The following is a 16,706-nucleotide window of genomic DNA, read 5'->3' on the forward strand; positions in this document are numbered from 1 at the left end:
ATTGTAAACAGAGAAGTAGATAAAAGGTGACTTTTTGTTTTTTAGGAATTCAGTGGAGCAATTCATATTCCTCACCCCTAGCTGGAGACACATCTTCTTTTGGTTGGCTGTGCTGGATGATGCTCATTGACTCTATCATCTACTTCAGTATTGGGGCGTACATCCGCATGGTTTTCCCAGGTAATTTCTACAGAATATGATGAGTTTGAGAGCTGAGATGTAACAATTAATCGACTCAACTGTTCAAAATAACACATTTGCAAACATATACTTTTATTTTGAAATGATCGACATTTTAACATTTTTTTTTCACATGTAACAGATTATACAGGTGATTGGGTAATAAGAAATATATAGGGAAAAAATAGTAGCCAGTTTCATCTATAATGAATATAATAATTTGCATAACCAGCAAATGAGGTAGTTGTACATGAAATAGTTTCATTAGTGCATATCAAACTAGTAACCCTTCACATTAAAGAATAACTGTATTACATCTGGATGTTTTTTGGCTAAAAGAAATGAGTAATTCCTATTTACCGTACATAAACAAGTAGGCTTACCTATAAATATACATAATTAAATATATGAAAAAAAAGAATATTTGTAAGATGCAAAAAGAATGTGAGAAAGCCTCTGCAGGTTTAGGTTTAAAAATGATTTCAGATTAGCATCACGTTCCAATGATTCATCTACTGATTCAATTGTGATTCATATGAGCATTTTATTGAAGATAAATTCAATCTGTACTCATGCCTCATGAGGGGTGTTACCCAGATGAAGCAGATGTCAGTATTAAGGAATTGCTTCGTACCTGCTTTCAGGATTGTCATGAGTATTTTCATTTTCATGTTCAATCAGGCAAATATGGCATCCCTGCTCCGTGGTACTTCCCCTTTACAGCCTCCTTTTGGGCTGACCTTTTCGACTGCTGTAGAAAGTCACAGAAGGGGGGCAGAGGACTTTTGTTTACCAACACCATGAATACAAACCTGCCTGGGTCCTCTGATGGCAAGGGGAAAGGTACAAAAAACGAGCAATTACACCCTAACAACTATAAGAGATCACAGTTTGTTCACTCTGTTTGGAGACTCTCTTTGTTGTCTTGTCCCTCATCTTTTCATGGTCATCCATTTTTTACTACCCATACTGAAGCACCTAACCATACTGTATGTCTTTCACTCTCTCCATTTAGTATATGCTGTACAGTGATTGTTTGATTTACTGCTTGCATTTGTCCATTCTTTCAGGCGAGAGCAAGGTTTTTTCTCAAACTGGCGAGGACTTCTCTCATCTCCCAGTGGGTGTTGCCCTTCATGGTCTCACTAAAATCTATAGTGACCGAGTGGGCATTAAAAACCTTAACCTTTCCTTCCACGAGGGCCATGTCACATCACTGCTTGGTCACAATGGCGCCGGCAAGACGACTACCATGTATGTAAATGGTCATAGTTCTTGTCTCAAAAATGGTCATAGTTCTTGTCTCAAAAAAAAAAAAAAAATACAAATACACATTGGCTATTCAGGCTTTATTGTGCATTCATTGCAACTCATTTCTGCCACTGATGGTGCGAGATGTCCAGTCCATTTTGACTGGGAAAGGCTGACAGTGAATGAATACTGCCTGCTCTCCCAGTCAAATTGGTTTGGACATCTAGTGCTGACAATGGCAGGTAAACTATGGCTGCCATGACTAATGTTAGCAAATGAATTGTCATCTATTTTGATAGTTGATAAACCGTTTAGAAACACTGTTGACCTCAAATTGATCCAAATACCTTTTGAGCCTCTTAATAATCAATGGCATTGAAAGATGAACATTCACAGACAGTACTTTCAGTTGAAATGAATTATACATCTAGCAATGTCAAGGGCAGGATATTAGTTAAATACTCTGAAGTTACCAATACACGTTTGCAATGAGCACTTTATAGCGCACGCAATGGACTCATTTGATGCCACTGACTCTGCTAGACGCTGAATTAGTTTTGACAGGTTGGGACTAGCAGGAAATGTGAACACCACATTGGGTCTTGTACAGTGATCGATCGTTTTTCACAGTTAATGGGGACCAGAACCCGCCGCGATAAGTGAAAAACCGCGAATTAGCGCACCCCCCCCCCCCCCAATTATTATTATTTGTTTTTGTGTGTTTAATGTATTTATTCAGATTTAGCATTGGAAAGAGTTACATATAAGACATGTTTTTTTTCCATTTTCCCCCAAAGTATTATATTTAAAAAAAAAAAAAAAAAAAAAGTGTATGTTTTAATAAATGTTTTTTTAAGCACTTCAAATGTAATAATTAAGATAAATTTTAAACATGTGACTGTCCCACCGAATTATTTTTGAACAAGAATAAAGTGCTGTAGTAGAAATATATTTGCCTATATTAAATGTAGTTGTAATCCACTCAAACTGCTCACTTACACACATTGAGTTGCCATAGCAACTGTTTAACAAGTTAAACGATGATTGACGCAAGTGGCGCTTTAAAGTCAGACTCAGACATCTGTCAACATCGTTAACTTTAATAAGCAACTCCAGTGCACAGGCTGACAAACAAAGAGCAGGGAGAGGGAGGGAGAGAGCGAGAGTGAGACTACGCAACTGGCTCGGGACAGCTCATCTGTGTGTGTGTGTGTGTATATATATATAAATATATATATATATATATCACTGTATACCAAAAAATAGTTAATATTGTAGCCTACATGACCAAAAATATGATGTTCACGTATGTTGATGCCAGGCATTTATGGGGTTATTTTTTTTTCAATTTTTTAAATAGTCACTTGCCCGATAAAGTATTAATATTCTGTACTCCATGAATGTGTTTTTTTAATTGGATTTCTGACAACTGTTATGAATGGATGACATTTTGGGGGTTGACACTATCATTTACAATTTTCCCAATGATTTAGAACAACTACATTCTGATATGAGAAATTGCATGAAAAACTTTGAAAAACACCTTATATGCAGTGCCATTCTACACCTGACAACGCTTGTGTATTGGGTTTCATTACTGTGGCCGCTACGTGTAAGGACTCGGGATTAGATTGGTGCTTGCATTCCCCCTTGTTACATTCTTGCCCAGATAAAAATGACCAGTGGCCATCTGCACTGTCTACATAAAATATATATCTAATAAACATTCCATTTACAATATACTGTATAATATATGGTATTAATTCATTTTAATGCTAAAACGATGCATAGCGTTTAGTAAATGTTAGCCTTTCTGTGTGCTTAGGTCTCTCCTCACAGGTCTCTTTCCACCATCATCTGGGAATATAGAAGTGTATGGGAGAAACATGCGCACAGACTTGGCTGACATCCGCAAAGATCTTGGTGTGTGCATGCAATATGATGTCCTCTTTGACCACATGACTACCAAGGAGCACCTCCTGCTCTATGGCCAGATAAAGGCCCCACAATGGTCCCACGGGGAATTGCATGAGCAAGTCCGAACGTAAGTGTTTACTCTTCTAGTGTTTAATGAATACTTACAATTATATTGCTCTTAGCGAGGTTGGACTAAGCCCTGAGGATCATGTCTTGATTTTTCAATGATGCAATAATGTAATATAGTGTATTTTACAGCCTTTAGTTTTTATCAGCCATGGTGAAACAGTGGTTTTTGCTCCGTTGACAGTATCTCCCCCTAATAAAAATGAAATGTGGGAAGTTGTTGCAGTGGCTAGAATTGAATGCCAATGGTACTCTGGAGAAAAAGTTAAACATGGTTGTAGTCAAGCACATTTTATGGCCACACTTAATTTATATGCATCTCTGGTGATAAAGATAACGTAATTGTTCCACCTGTTACCCTGAAAATATGGTTTTCAATTTGCCTTCTCAACAGCACGGTGATATCATAAGATACTTATAAGGGCATTAGGTGCAAGTAGAGAATACTAATGTGAGATGAATTTTGTAAGTTTTTTTTCTTATTTTCTTGTTACTGTTTTTGCTGGATTTCAAGGGCAACGATGAATAATCTGTTAAACAGAAAAAAATATAACCATCCACCAACCAAACCACTGCAGAAAAGAACTCTTTTAAAATGCATATGAACATTATGTTAACATGCAGTTCACTTCACTTCTTTCCACTGATTTATCTTTCAGCATCCTGGAGGAGACAGGCATGTACGCTCACAGACACAAGCGGGTGGGCACACTGTCGGGAGGCATGAAGCGCAAGTTGTCAATCTCCATTGCATTCATTGGTGGCTCTCGCTTGGTGGTGCTGGATGAACCCACCACAGGAGTTGATCCCTGTTCTCGGCGCAGCATCTGGGATATAATCATCCAAAATAAACCAAGTGAGTCCATGCTTGTTGTGGCATACTCCTGGTTGATTGTTAATTCATAGAATAGAATAGAATAGAATAGAATAGAATAGAATAGAATAGAATAGAATAGCCCTTTATTGTAATTATACAGTTGTACAATGAAATTGTAGAGAATCTCCCTTTACAGTGCAGGACAAGTAAAAATCTCAATTGTGACGTGCAAGAATAAAAGTATAAAATCAAAATAAATATAAAATGTGTATGAGGTAGTCCTGTGTTCAGGCAGTGCAAATAATTGAAGTGAAGTAGCAGCAGTTTACAGTGAAGGCATTGAATATTGCACATTAATATTGCACGTGTGCAAATAATTGAAGTGAAGTAGCAGCAGTTGACAGTGAAGGCATTGAATATTGCACATTAATATTGCACGTAAATAAGTATTGCACATAGAATATGTGTGTATAGAAGTAGCAGCAGTTGACAGTGGGGCATTGAATATTGCACATAGTATATTGCATGTAAATGAATATTGGATATAGGGTGATGTGCTGTTAAATGGCTGTTCAGGGTGGAGATGGCTTTAGCAAAGAAACTGTTACTCAGTCTGTTTGTTCTTGCTTTTAAACACTTAGGTTTTTACAGTAAATCATCTCAGTTTAAATAAATTGGACGTCTGTCATTGTAAAAGGCAGTCAGTGAATTAATATTGAATAATCTGTTATTCATCCATATGCTGTACATGGCCGAAAATGGGATGTCCACATATTGTATGTGGATGCCAGGTCTTTGTTAGACTAAGCTTTTTAAATTACAAAAAAAAATAGTCACTTGCCCTTAAGTCCAGGACTTTTATTTATGGTTAACCAAGTTTGCTATGTTCACTGCTGAGCTGAGGTATACAGTTCAGTCCCCAAAGAGAGAGCAATATTTTTTTCTCAGGTTTCTCAGGATCTCTTAAATAATAGTGCTTGTTTTTCTGTTTTCTTTGTCAGGGCACACTATCATCATGTCCACCCACCACCTGGACGAGGCTGAAATGCTTAGTGATCGCATAGCCTTCCTGGAGCGAGGAGGGTTGAAATGTTGTGGCTCCCCTTTCTACCTGAAAGAGAAGCTGAGCCAAGGCTACAAACTCACTCTGACCAAAAAGGTCATTTTAGTGTTTCAAAATAATGATGCAAAATGTTTTCATCATACAAAACAGACTAACCTTCTTTCCAAACCACTTCAGGTTCAGATTCTTGAGTCTGAGCGCTTTGACGATGCTGATTTGAAGGCCTTTATCCAAGATCACATACCCGAAGCACGTCTAAAAGAGGCCCATGGGGGTGACCTGATCTACGCGCTGCCCCCATTTACCTCGTCTAATTCCTCCTCATACAGCTCTCTTTTGACTGCGCTGGATGCCAACCTTGATGACCTGCAGCTGGGAGGCTACAGTATCTCTGATACCACCCTAGAAGAGGTAAGCTTGGTCGTTTAGCTAAAACTACTAGTATATCTCTAGAAATACTCTTAATCATTTGGTTTTTTTTATTTTTAGGTCATTGGAACAATAGCGTTTCACATGTAACAGGTCACGTTTGCTCATTAATATTCATGACGTTAGCACTGTTGTTAGGGGAGTCAAACTCATATTTGTCCCTCATGCGAGATGCATGTAAATAGTGTACGAACGAGATGTTTACTGAGCTAAACCTACAAATTTTTTCGCTGGTGCTAAATTCACTGGTAAAGATGTGGAAGAACATATAAATGTTCAGTTAAAAAGATGGCTTGAGTGTCGAGGGCTAAAAAAGAGGGGAAAAAGAGCTGACCAGATCCAGAGGTAGCTTTTTTATCGCCAACTTTTTGTTGTGTGCATTGCCTTAAGCCACTGACGATGACATTCTCCTGTTTTAACAAGCTATCCTTCTTATATATTATACCCTCTGGTGTTCTTACGTCTCTGACCGTTCTTGGGGTATTTTATACTGCTATTTTTGTGTAGCGATCGCAAATGCTACTCAGTGACAGCCAACGAACACTTAAAATTTTTTCATTGATAGCAAATCTGAATTCTATTAATTTATTTACACTTCCCCCTAGTAAGGTTTTCTTTTTTCTTTACAACAGAAAAGGTACAGCTGTTAAATCTAGAGGCTACCTGTAGGCATGGCTAATTTATTTAAATATCTGTATTTTATAAAAATAGGCCTACATCACTGTTGTGATACGTATTTTTTTTTTTTTTTTTGAGGTCATTCATTGTCAGACAAAAACAGCACGGCAAAACACCATATTAAAAAATACGTAAAAATATCAAAATGGCTTACCTCTTCGGGCAGGCAATGGATCAGGATTGTCGATCTGTAGGACCATGGCCCCCAACAAAATGTTTACTGCATATGAAGATGAATGACTTCACTTTGCTGGCGTTAAACTGGTCTTTTGGACGTCTCCACTAGTTGATCCATTTTTCACATTTTTTCCCTCTGAATTTTTGGCTTCAGGAAACGTGTGAAGAAAACATCCTTCATATGTGGATAGTCGTATGTCTATAGTCGTTTCTACAAGTTCCATAGCAGCAGTGTTTACTCCGCATGTTCTTTTTTGAAAGATAACCGGCAGAAAACAAGCGGTACTAGCATTGGTTGTATGCGAGCGGGCTTCTATGTTGACCCGCTTCCGGTTTACGATGGTGCGGTCTAAAAATAGCATTTGTGCGGTACGCTACCACAATTGACCTGGTTGCCTGATATAAATATGGTATTGGGAAATTTTACTGATTATCTCATTGTGTTTTTTCTTCTGCTTCATCTGTGTAGGTGTTCCTACAGTTGATTGAAGAAAGCAACGAAAGTGTGCAGAAAGACAGACCCTTTTCTGTCTCAGAGACTATTTCAGACACTCACCCCACTGAGAGTTTCCCTGCAGATCCATGTGACATTTTCGCCACTTCTGACAAAATTGGTAAGCTCATATAAATATATAGTAAAGTATATAGTAAGTACACTATGTACTATTCTATAAATTCTCAGTGCATGTCCTGAATTAAAATAGTTCGGTCATATTACCGTCATAACATTTTGACATTATTTTATGAATGTTGATATTCTGACTTTTTTTCCATCACTTTTTTTAAGTATAGTTATAGTCCAATTTTAGCATTTTTATTAGAGCACTAAAACTTTCGTTTAATCGCATTCCATTCTTTGCTCAATGTACCAATTCTAAATATTGTACTTACGGTGTTTTAGGAAATAGTCATCTTGCCAAAAGAAGAGGGAAGTAAGTGATTGATTCATTTCAGTGTTTTTTTTTTCAACCCTCTTCTCTAGGCTTGACTGGTTCAAATAGAGCACAAGGCATGTCCCTTGCTTGGCAACAAATCAAAGCCATATTGATCAAGAGGTTCCATCACAGCCGCAGAAACTACAGAGGCCTAATCTCCCAAATCCTACTTCCTGTTTTGTTTGTGACATTCGCCATGGGCCTGGGATCCATCAAAAATGATCTGTTGCACTATCCTGAACTGGAGCTTAGCCCTGCACTCTACAACTTCAGACCAGGTTACTCTTTTTTCAGGTCAGTAGTTTTACAATAGCTCTAACATAACTTGTCCATCAAATTCCCTCACTAATTCAACTAATTGATGTCAAAGCCTTTAGACGAGACCTCACATCATTTTAGTGGTTTGTTAGAAAACCTTGCGTTTGCATTGATGTATATCTATAGCTACAAGGTTTATTAAAGTACAAAACGCAATTTGTTTTTTAATTAAATATTAAGGAGACTGATGTACCTTGTTGCTTGAAATGATCCAACATGTCCTACAAAGTTGAGGTTCTTTGAAAGTCAAACATACCCTCCAGGGGAATAAAGATGGAGAATACAATGTGTGTTGAATCAATGCACGATTAAAGTGAATAACATTAAAAGTGTCACGGGAGGTTGTCTTTGCCCTGAGAAGTGTTTCCATTTGATCAAGGATGCAGGATATGTACCGAAGAAAATGCTGAGGTGTCATTCCAAGAACAAGTTCCTCGGTGGTTTCTTTGTTCAATATAAAGGTTGATGTTCAAGAAGATTTCCTTTATTCAAGCATTTAGTTAGACCAGTGTTGGTGGGATCCTATTTTTGCCACTTCTCATTTTTGTAATGCGTCATCAAAAGTGACATTATTTCAAATATATAATTTAGCTCTTTATTTGTTATGGATTTTCACAGTGAAAAAAATGGACAGTCCAGCCAAATGGCAGACGCTATGATGTCATTCCCTGGAATGGATAATAGTTGCCTTGACCAGTCCGGAAATCCGTATGTAAACACATCAACACACCATATTTTCCAATTAATAGTAGTTTCTTATTTAACAGTTACTGTTGCACTGATACTATTTTTTGGCTCCGATACCGATTCTGATACCTGGATGCGTGGTATCAGCCGATGCCGATATTGTACCAATAACACGTTTTTTTGAACAAAAATTAAAAATTCTTTTTTTCTTTTAACACTAAATTACTGCCTACTTATTTCATTGTAAAGTCATTGCTACTATGGCTTGGTCAGACACTGCTTAATAAATTGAGTGTCATGGATGGCGCTAGGGCTATGAACGTTCATTCACTGCCACCCTGCCGCTTCAAATTGATTGGTCACCTGCTAGTGATAAAATCATTTAAAATTCACATCAGAAGAATGACTGAATGCCACCTGATTGGACGTCTATCATTGTCTAGGGAAGGGCAACAAATTCCGCTTTTTTATGGTGGCCTGCGTAGCCATTTTGGGTAGAGTGACCAGCGGTTGGAAACTAGATCTTAAAGACTTACTATATTGTAGCATTGGCACGTTAATTCATAGAACTCTCAAATACCAATGACGTTGTTAAAGTGCCGTGTCGGTATCTGTGCAACACTACTGGTTTTCATTCTTCCCATACCTCTACATTTTCATGTTTCATTTAACTCATTTGCCTCCCTGCAAATTTCAGCAACTTTCATGATCTCTTGTGTTGTTATTATTTTTCCTGTGTTCAGCTGGATGAAATGTGAGTGAAAGCCTACAGCAAAGTCTTGCCATTGAAAAGCATAATTTGTATTCCATAAACAACTCCTGTTTATTACAGAGATTTTCCCCTTACTGTCACTGAATCACTGTTGAGACTCATGAAGTATACCTCAGAGCTATTTTAAAGCTCCCTGGCCCCTGGAAGATGCATAAAAATCCAACGGTGCAAAGGGATTGAATGTTTTGCCTGCAAATTACAACAAAGAGCGTGTGCTGCAGACCTTTGCAAATCTAGAAATCTACATCCATTTTGGCCTTCTGCTTTAGACAAACACACCTTGCAGTATATGCTAACGTACCATATTTTCCGCATTATAGGCCGCACCTAAAAGCCTTTAATTTTCTCAAAATTAGACGGTGTGCCTTATAACCGGATGAGCCTTATATATGGATCAACACTGGTTAATCATGACAGGTGTTCCCTTTAGCAGAGCACATTCTAGTGGATGTATAACCCAACGCCAACCACGACAACTACTACTGCGCCGTAGAATGTGGCGTGCCCTATAAATGAAAACAGTTTTGCAATAGGTCATTCATTGAAGGTGCGCCTTATAGTGCGGTAAATATAGTAATTTAAAATCGATTCTCATATATGGATTATCATAAAGATCGCCATTTTTTAGGTAACTCAAGACAGTTTTCATACACTAAATTGGTGACAAACCCCAATTATTACTATTTTTTAATACTCAATGTAAAGTGTTTTTCTTAAAAAAAAAAAAAAAAAAAAATTCAATCTTAAGTGCATAAATACCCATATGTAAAATACATATATTCCAATCTGCACAAATTTTGATTTCCGAACATTTCTCAATGGCATGTAAAAAGGCAGTCAAGTCTTAAGTGCTCGCAGCTGCTCAACTCCATAATTAGTATGCACTTGTATGTCATATCTCTTTGGATGTGTGCAGCAGGCTTTTCGCATTGATGACATCACATCTACTCATGTCAAGATACTTTCTGGCATGTGAATGCATTCCCATTGTAATACTGACTACTATGATGTCTTCTTTCTTTAAAGGATGTGCACAAGTCAATCCAAAAGCTGGAATTCAAATGGGAAAAACACCATATCATTTAGTGACTGCAAATGTACCATTGAGGATCAGGTGAGGAACAATGAGAATGTAGCTTTAATTGACACATCGCCTACATCACAGCTACACTGGTATGTAGTCATTTTTGCTTGATTCCCAAATGTAATGTAGACTTGTCATGGGGACCAATTCAAACCAGCCTATCGGCAGATCCCGTCTTCTCAGATTGTTTATAACCTGAGTGGAATCAATGTAGAGAATTACCTGGTGACCACGGCGAATACCTTTATCAGGAACAGGTAAGGGCCAAGAAAACAACTACGATATAATTTGTTCATTTTTACCAGAGCACCAAAAAGATGCTTCCCTGTTTTTCTCAGGTATGGTGGATTCGAATTTGGAATGAAGATCCCATCCGCCCTGCAAATGGATCTTACAGCCAAGTCTGAAAATGACACCTTATCTAAGGTATCTTCTCTGCTTCATATCTAATTGTGGAAATGCTTTTCAAAGCAAAGCAAGAAACCCCACATGTAATATTAGTATTTTTCCCAGTCTCCTTTATCAGCGCGCCACACACCACATGCACTCTGACCGATTCTCAAACTTTGAAACGATCCTCTTTAGATTTCACCCTTAACATTTAACAGTTGTGGCAAAAACGGTTTTTAGCCCATTCTTTTCCAAAGTGAAACATTTACATGTTCAAATTAAAAAAATTACTCTCATCCTCAATAAAAAAAAAAATCCAATTCACACAATTTACACATGAAAAATTAAGGAAATCAAGGCAGCAAAAGTTGCATACAATCTTTGCCAAAAACATACAGTTCCACCAAAATTTGATAAAAACATTCCCATTTGTTTTCAATGGCCTTATTCATTTCCTTTTTTTCCCCTCAATTGGAAAAATGACCCAATATGAACAGGAAGTGACCTGAAAAATCCCCAAAATGTATCTTGGAAATGCCCTAAGATCAAGAGGATATTATCAAATATATACAGGAAGTTACTCCGGAATGCCCCAAAATGTGCAAGTGACCCAAAATTAACAGAAATTAATAATAATAATAATAATAATACATTTTATTTCTAGAGCGCCTTTCAAGACACGCAAAGACACTTTACAAGAATGATGGGAACACAATAGCTCAACAGGAATAACAAAACAATCATAAAATAAGATTAAAAGCGAGATAAGAGTAAAAAAAAAGTTTAGGAGGTCAGGATAAAGCTGAGATAAGGATCATGGTTGGTAAGAAAGTGTGAACAAGGGTGATTTGAGTCTGGATTTGATAAATGAGAGGGTAGATACCATAATTTCCCAAATATAACGCACACTTTTTTTCCCCAAAATCATCTTGTAAAATCATGGTGCGCATTATAAACGGGTACATGGATGGAGAGAGAAATATATAGAAACCAATTTTTTTTTTTTTTTTTTTGGACACGGCCATGTTTTGTTGAAGAAACATATGCGACGATCCGTTGCCAACCATTACGGTACGTGACGTCACCATTTTGTTTCGGTAATACTTCACTCTGATCGGCCGAATGATTTCGTCTGTGTTAAATTCTTCTTTTTTCACTCTTAATAAAGCACAGAATTAAGTTTCTTGAACTCATTAGAGTCAACTTTTATTGCAGCTCCGCAACTCGGACCATAACAAACATAACAACACAGACTTCCTGTGTCTGTCAACTATATCTGTCCCTCGGGAAACTCAAACCCAAATAACAATAGTGCCTATTGTTACTGTCGTGTCAACAGCGATGAGCTCTCTCGGATTTCCGACTTACGTTCTCACTTTCATTTTACTGTATCAATCCATGGAGGAAACATTTATTCATCATGATGAAACGAGTAAGTTATACAGCAGCCTTTAAAAGAAAAGTCACATCTGTTTTGTTTTCTCCTGGATTCTGGTAAGTTGAAGAAGTTATCAGATCATATTACCGTACATATTGTCAGTTTACGGTAATGTTTTGAACTACCAATGTGCTATGCTTGTGCTGTGTTTCACCAGTCAGTAAAATGACATATCTGTATCTGTACACGAGCTCTGTTTTCTTGTATTCTTCTATTTATTGGTCCTAAAATTAGGGTGCGCGTTATACACGGGTACAATAATTTTCCTTAGATTTTACAAGTAAATTTGGGGTGCGCGTTATACACGGGTGCGCCTTATATTCGGGAAATTACGGTATATAATGAAGATCGAGGGGTAGGGAGTTCCAGGGCTGGGGGGCACAGTGACTAAAAGCTATGGAACCAAAGGTGGCGAGACAGACACGGGGGACCGAAAGGTGGAAATAAAGGAGGAACGAAGTGAACAGGGGGGACAGTTACTACAGAGGAGGTTGCGTAGGTAGGGAAGTGCCAGGCCATGGAATACTTTAAAGGTAATGCATTTTGTAATTGATTCTTAGTTTTACTGGAAGCCAGTGAAGGACGATGGGGATGATGTGGTGTGTGGTGGGGGTCTGAGTAATGAGGCGTGCTGCTGAGCTTTGGAGGATCTGCAGTTTTTGGAGGGACTTATTAGGGAGACTGAAGAGCAGTGAGCTACAGTAATTGAGCCGGGAAGTGACCAGACTACAGGCAAGAGTGGAAGCGGTATGGCAGGTGAGAGAAGGGAGGAGGCGAGAAATATTGCGAAGACAGAAGTAGGTCAATCTGGTGATGTCGTTGATATGGAAGCGGAAGGAGAGCGTGCTGTCAAAGATGACACCCAGACTCTTAACCTGAGTGGAGGCAGAGATCGGTACATTTTTGATGGTAATAGAGAACTTATAATTGTTAGACAGCGTGGTATTGCTGCCTACAAGCAGGACTTCTGATTTTGAGCTATTGAGGAAGTTGTTGGAGAACCAAGAGTTGACCTGTAAATTCCCTAAAATTTACAAGAAAGTGAATCAAAATCATTTAAACTGGGTTTTGCATGCCATGTTTCAATGCCATTGACGGCGTTATACATCCAATCCATTTTGATAGGGATTTTCATTCGTCGAATCGTCGCCTCCCAGGCAAAATGGATTGGATACTATGATGGTCTTTCGTTGCCTCCCATTCAAAATGGATCGGATACCTAGCACCGTAAAAGGCAGCCAATGAATTAACAAGGAAGTTATTTGAAAATGCCTCAAAATAAATAGGAATTGAGTGAAAATCTACAGGACGTGACCAATGGGGGAGAGAGAGCGTATAAAGCATCACCACAATTTCTCCAGAAATTGCATTTTCTAGTTAATTGTAACTGTCATTGTTGAACAAAACTTGACATTTCAACATGGTCTCACTTCATTATGTCATATTTTTGTTTACACACACGTGTATGCATTTGTGTTCCTGTAGGTTTGGTTTAATCCTGAGGGCTACCACACGATGCCAGCATATTTAAACAGCCTCAACAATCTCATCCTACGCTCCAAACTTCCAGCAGATAAGGATCCCAAGAAATACGGTATGCTGTGAAGTACCTGTGAATACAAGCACTGTATATCACATGCAAATATAGGAACAGAGTTGAGCTTCAAGAGGATAAATATACCTGTAGTAATCTGTATACTTGCTATTAACACAAGTTTTTCAATTTTATATAATTGTATTGTGCCATTGAAGCACTGTCAAGATTAAACTAGACATTTTAACAAACTTAATACATGTATATAAAGTACACACATTTCATTTTAGCTTATAATGTTGCATAATAATGGAGGTGTGAGATCCAGGGAGATTACTTTTGACAGTTATGATCTTTTAGCTTTGGACATGTAGCTCCTTACCCTTATATAATAGACTTCCCACTCTAGGTTAGAACCTGCCCACGGATGTGTCATCACACACCCAAAACAGTGAAATTGGAAGCCTATATAATCCATTCAGCTGATAGCAGATATGGTTGCTTAACTGTTGATGAGCAATTTGTGCTAAACAGATGGAGGTATTTACACACGGCAAAGAGGGTAGCTAAGCTCTTGATACATGGGTTTCTATTTGTATGAAAAAACTCAAGTTTTATGAGACAAAACACAAGCTGAAATGCATTTTTGTTCAAAGAGTGACATGTTATGATGCTAATATTTTGCTTGTTTTCTGCTCTTGCTGCAGCAATTTCAGTTTCCAGCCATCCCTACTTTGGCCGCACAGATGAAGATGACTCAATGTAAATTGTGCTTTTTGTTATCTTTGTCTAAATGACAGTTTAGTATACATACTAGTAAAACGGTGCTGTAAGTGTAAATATTTGCTGTTTCCTCTCCTCACTCAAGAATAGCCTTATAATTTTTATTCAGGGAAAACTGATTGAGTGAGGGCGGGGAGAGATCCTGTGATTTGCATTTTTTTTTTACATGTATGTTTGATTTTCTAAATAGATTTCCTTGCTCTTGCACTATTGATCAGAGTTTCGACATAATGATGTTTGGCCTGCCGAAGACTGAGCAGCTGATTGAGTGTAACGTCTCAGGAACATGAATGCAAATGTTCGAAATATGAAATTAGAATGGACTGGTTACATATTCAAAGTATGAGTGTTCCAGTGGAATCACCAAATAAAATATTTAGCAAGTGGATAGTTGTGATAGCATCATCCTGCAAGCTTAAGTTTCAAGTAGTTTTGTATTCATAAATAGCTTTTAGTTGTTGGCAGCCTGTCAAAGCTATTGCAGGGCAAGCAGGCATTTACTTCCCCTTCCTTGTCGATATTTATGTATTGATTTAGCCTTGACCATTTTAAAGATAAAGTCAGCTTATTACAGTAAGATGTCTTGACTCTACCAGTGTGGTGGCCCATGGGACACACTAGGAAGCTCATGCGAGAGCTTGGCCATGCTGATAATGAGCCTGATCAGTTGCTACTGGCGATGTACAGTAATTGGAGTTTCCTTTAAGCTCCCACCACATGGTCCTTCCTTCCTTTCTTTTCCTCTTCTCCTCCTTCCCTTTTGGTCACTCAGCCAGCTACTGCTTTATCCTCTTTGAGCAGCGGGTAGCTGATTAGAGTAGTTGTTCTGGTCTTGCCGACTAAGAGAGGTTAGGTTTAGAGCCAGGACTGGTGTCATAGCTCTAAAATATAATGTTTTGACGAGATTTACACGTAGGTGTAGAGGAATTGTGGACAAATGGGTGCTTAACCATTCATAGATTACTCATTTAACACGTGTATTGCGAGCAGTTGTAGCCAATTAATTAAAAACTTTGAAATTTAAAATGTTTTATTCATTTAATATTGTGTTTGTGTATTAAAATTTAATTAATACCATTGTATTTATTCATAACTAATTGCATAAAATAATGATTGGCTTCCTTTGACGTTGATAGACGTCCAATCGTGTAGCATTTTACGTCTGTCTGCTGTGAATTTAAATTAGTTTATCACAAGTAGACATATAGTCCATTTGAACTGGGATGGTGGCAGGGATTGAACATATGTGGACACGTGGTCTTTATGGGGCTAAGTTTATTTTATTATTATTATTTTTTTCTTACCAAAAATAATCACTTGGCCTATAAAAGGTTAAGCTTACTTTGATGTTCCAGCATGGCTGTGCACTCGTGCATAAATCTACCAGAGAGGTCACCAATGTTCTTTTGAATGACTAGTTAGCCATTCTAACACTCCTAGATGTTGAAGAAAGTCCCGCCGACTTACTGATTTGTCCTATAACTTTTTATGAAAGGTGTATTGTAATATACAGTAGTATGATAATGCAGTTATACCAGAATACAATAAAAAGAAAATGCAAGCAGCAGCAAAGCATAATATAGTTATCATTATTACATTTCAGTCCAACAATTCATAAATATGATGCTGTTATATTGTTTCTGTGCTACCGCTACTGAATAACCCAATTTCGTCTTCACAGCACAATGGGAATGCTCCAGATCCTCGTGGCCATGTGTGTGCTCACAGGCTATTCGATCACCACAGCCAGCTTCTCCCTCTACATTGTCACTGAGCATCAGAATGGGTCCAAGAGGCTACAGCACATCGCGGGCATCAGCGAGCCTTTCTATTGGGTCATTAACTTCCTTTATGACATGGTAAATGCTAATTGACTGGTCTATAAATCACTAAAATATCATATCATCCATTTAATAACAGATACCATCAAATAATTTGCCAGCAATTCATTATGACCTGGATCTTTTCCCACAGATCCTCTATCTGATTCCTGTCAGTTTGACCATCGGTGTGATTGCAGCCTTCCAGATTCCATCCTTCACAGAGCAACAGAATTTAGGCGCGGTTTCGCTACTTTTGGTGCTCTTTGGGTGAGTTTTGCTTACCAACCAGCATGCATGTGTCGTC

At 38.0% G+C, this 16,706-nt stretch overlaps 1 protein-coding gene across 2 annotated transcripts in view; it reads left to right on the top strand.

Annotated features, from left to right (window-relative positions):
* Positions 1-16,706, top strand: part of LOC130927417 (glucosylceramide transporter ABCA12-like) — a 105,085-nt gene that overhangs the window by 61,061 nt on the left and 27,318 nt on the right. Inside the window, exons 44-60 of one of the 2 annotated variants that reach the window (XM_057853229.1) lie at positions 46-180; positions 862-1,023; positions 1,251-1,434; positions 3,257-3,475; positions 4,134-4,330; positions 5,293-5,450; positions 5,532-5,765; positions 7,108-7,252; positions 7,621-7,867; positions 8,510-8,599; positions 10,377-10,464; positions 10,564-10,691; positions 10,773-10,860; positions 13,748-13,856; positions 14,504-14,558; positions 16,261-16,438; positions 16,554-16,669. In XM_057853229.1, the coding sequence (XP_057709212.1) occupies positions 46-180; positions 862-1,023; positions 1,251-1,434; positions 3,257-3,475; positions 4,134-4,330; positions 5,293-5,450; positions 5,532-5,765; positions 7,108-7,252; positions 7,621-7,867; positions 8,510-8,599; positions 10,377-10,464; positions 10,564-10,691; positions 10,773-10,860; positions 13,748-13,856; positions 14,504-14,558; positions 16,261-16,438; positions 16,554-16,669 (2,533 nt within the window). Of the gene's footprint in view, positions 1-45; positions 181-861; positions 1,024-1,250; positions 1,435-3,256; positions 3,476-4,133; positions 4,331-5,292; positions 5,766-7,107; positions 7,253-7,620; positions 7,868-8,509; positions 8,600-10,376; positions 10,465-10,563; positions 10,692-10,772; positions 10,861-13,747; positions 13,857-14,503; positions 14,559-16,260; positions 16,439-16,553; positions 16,670-16,706 lie in introns of both variants that reach the window. The other variant, XM_057853228.1, reaches the window with a different exon arrangement.

Source organism: Corythoichthys intestinalis, chromosome 12 (genome assembly GCF_030265065.1).
Source record: "Corythoichthys intestinalis isolate RoL2023-P3 chromosome 12, ASM3026506v1, whole genome shotgun sequence".
NCBI lineage: Eukaryota > Metazoa > Chordata > Actinopteri > Syngnathiformes > Syngnathidae > Corythoichthys > Corythoichthys intestinalis.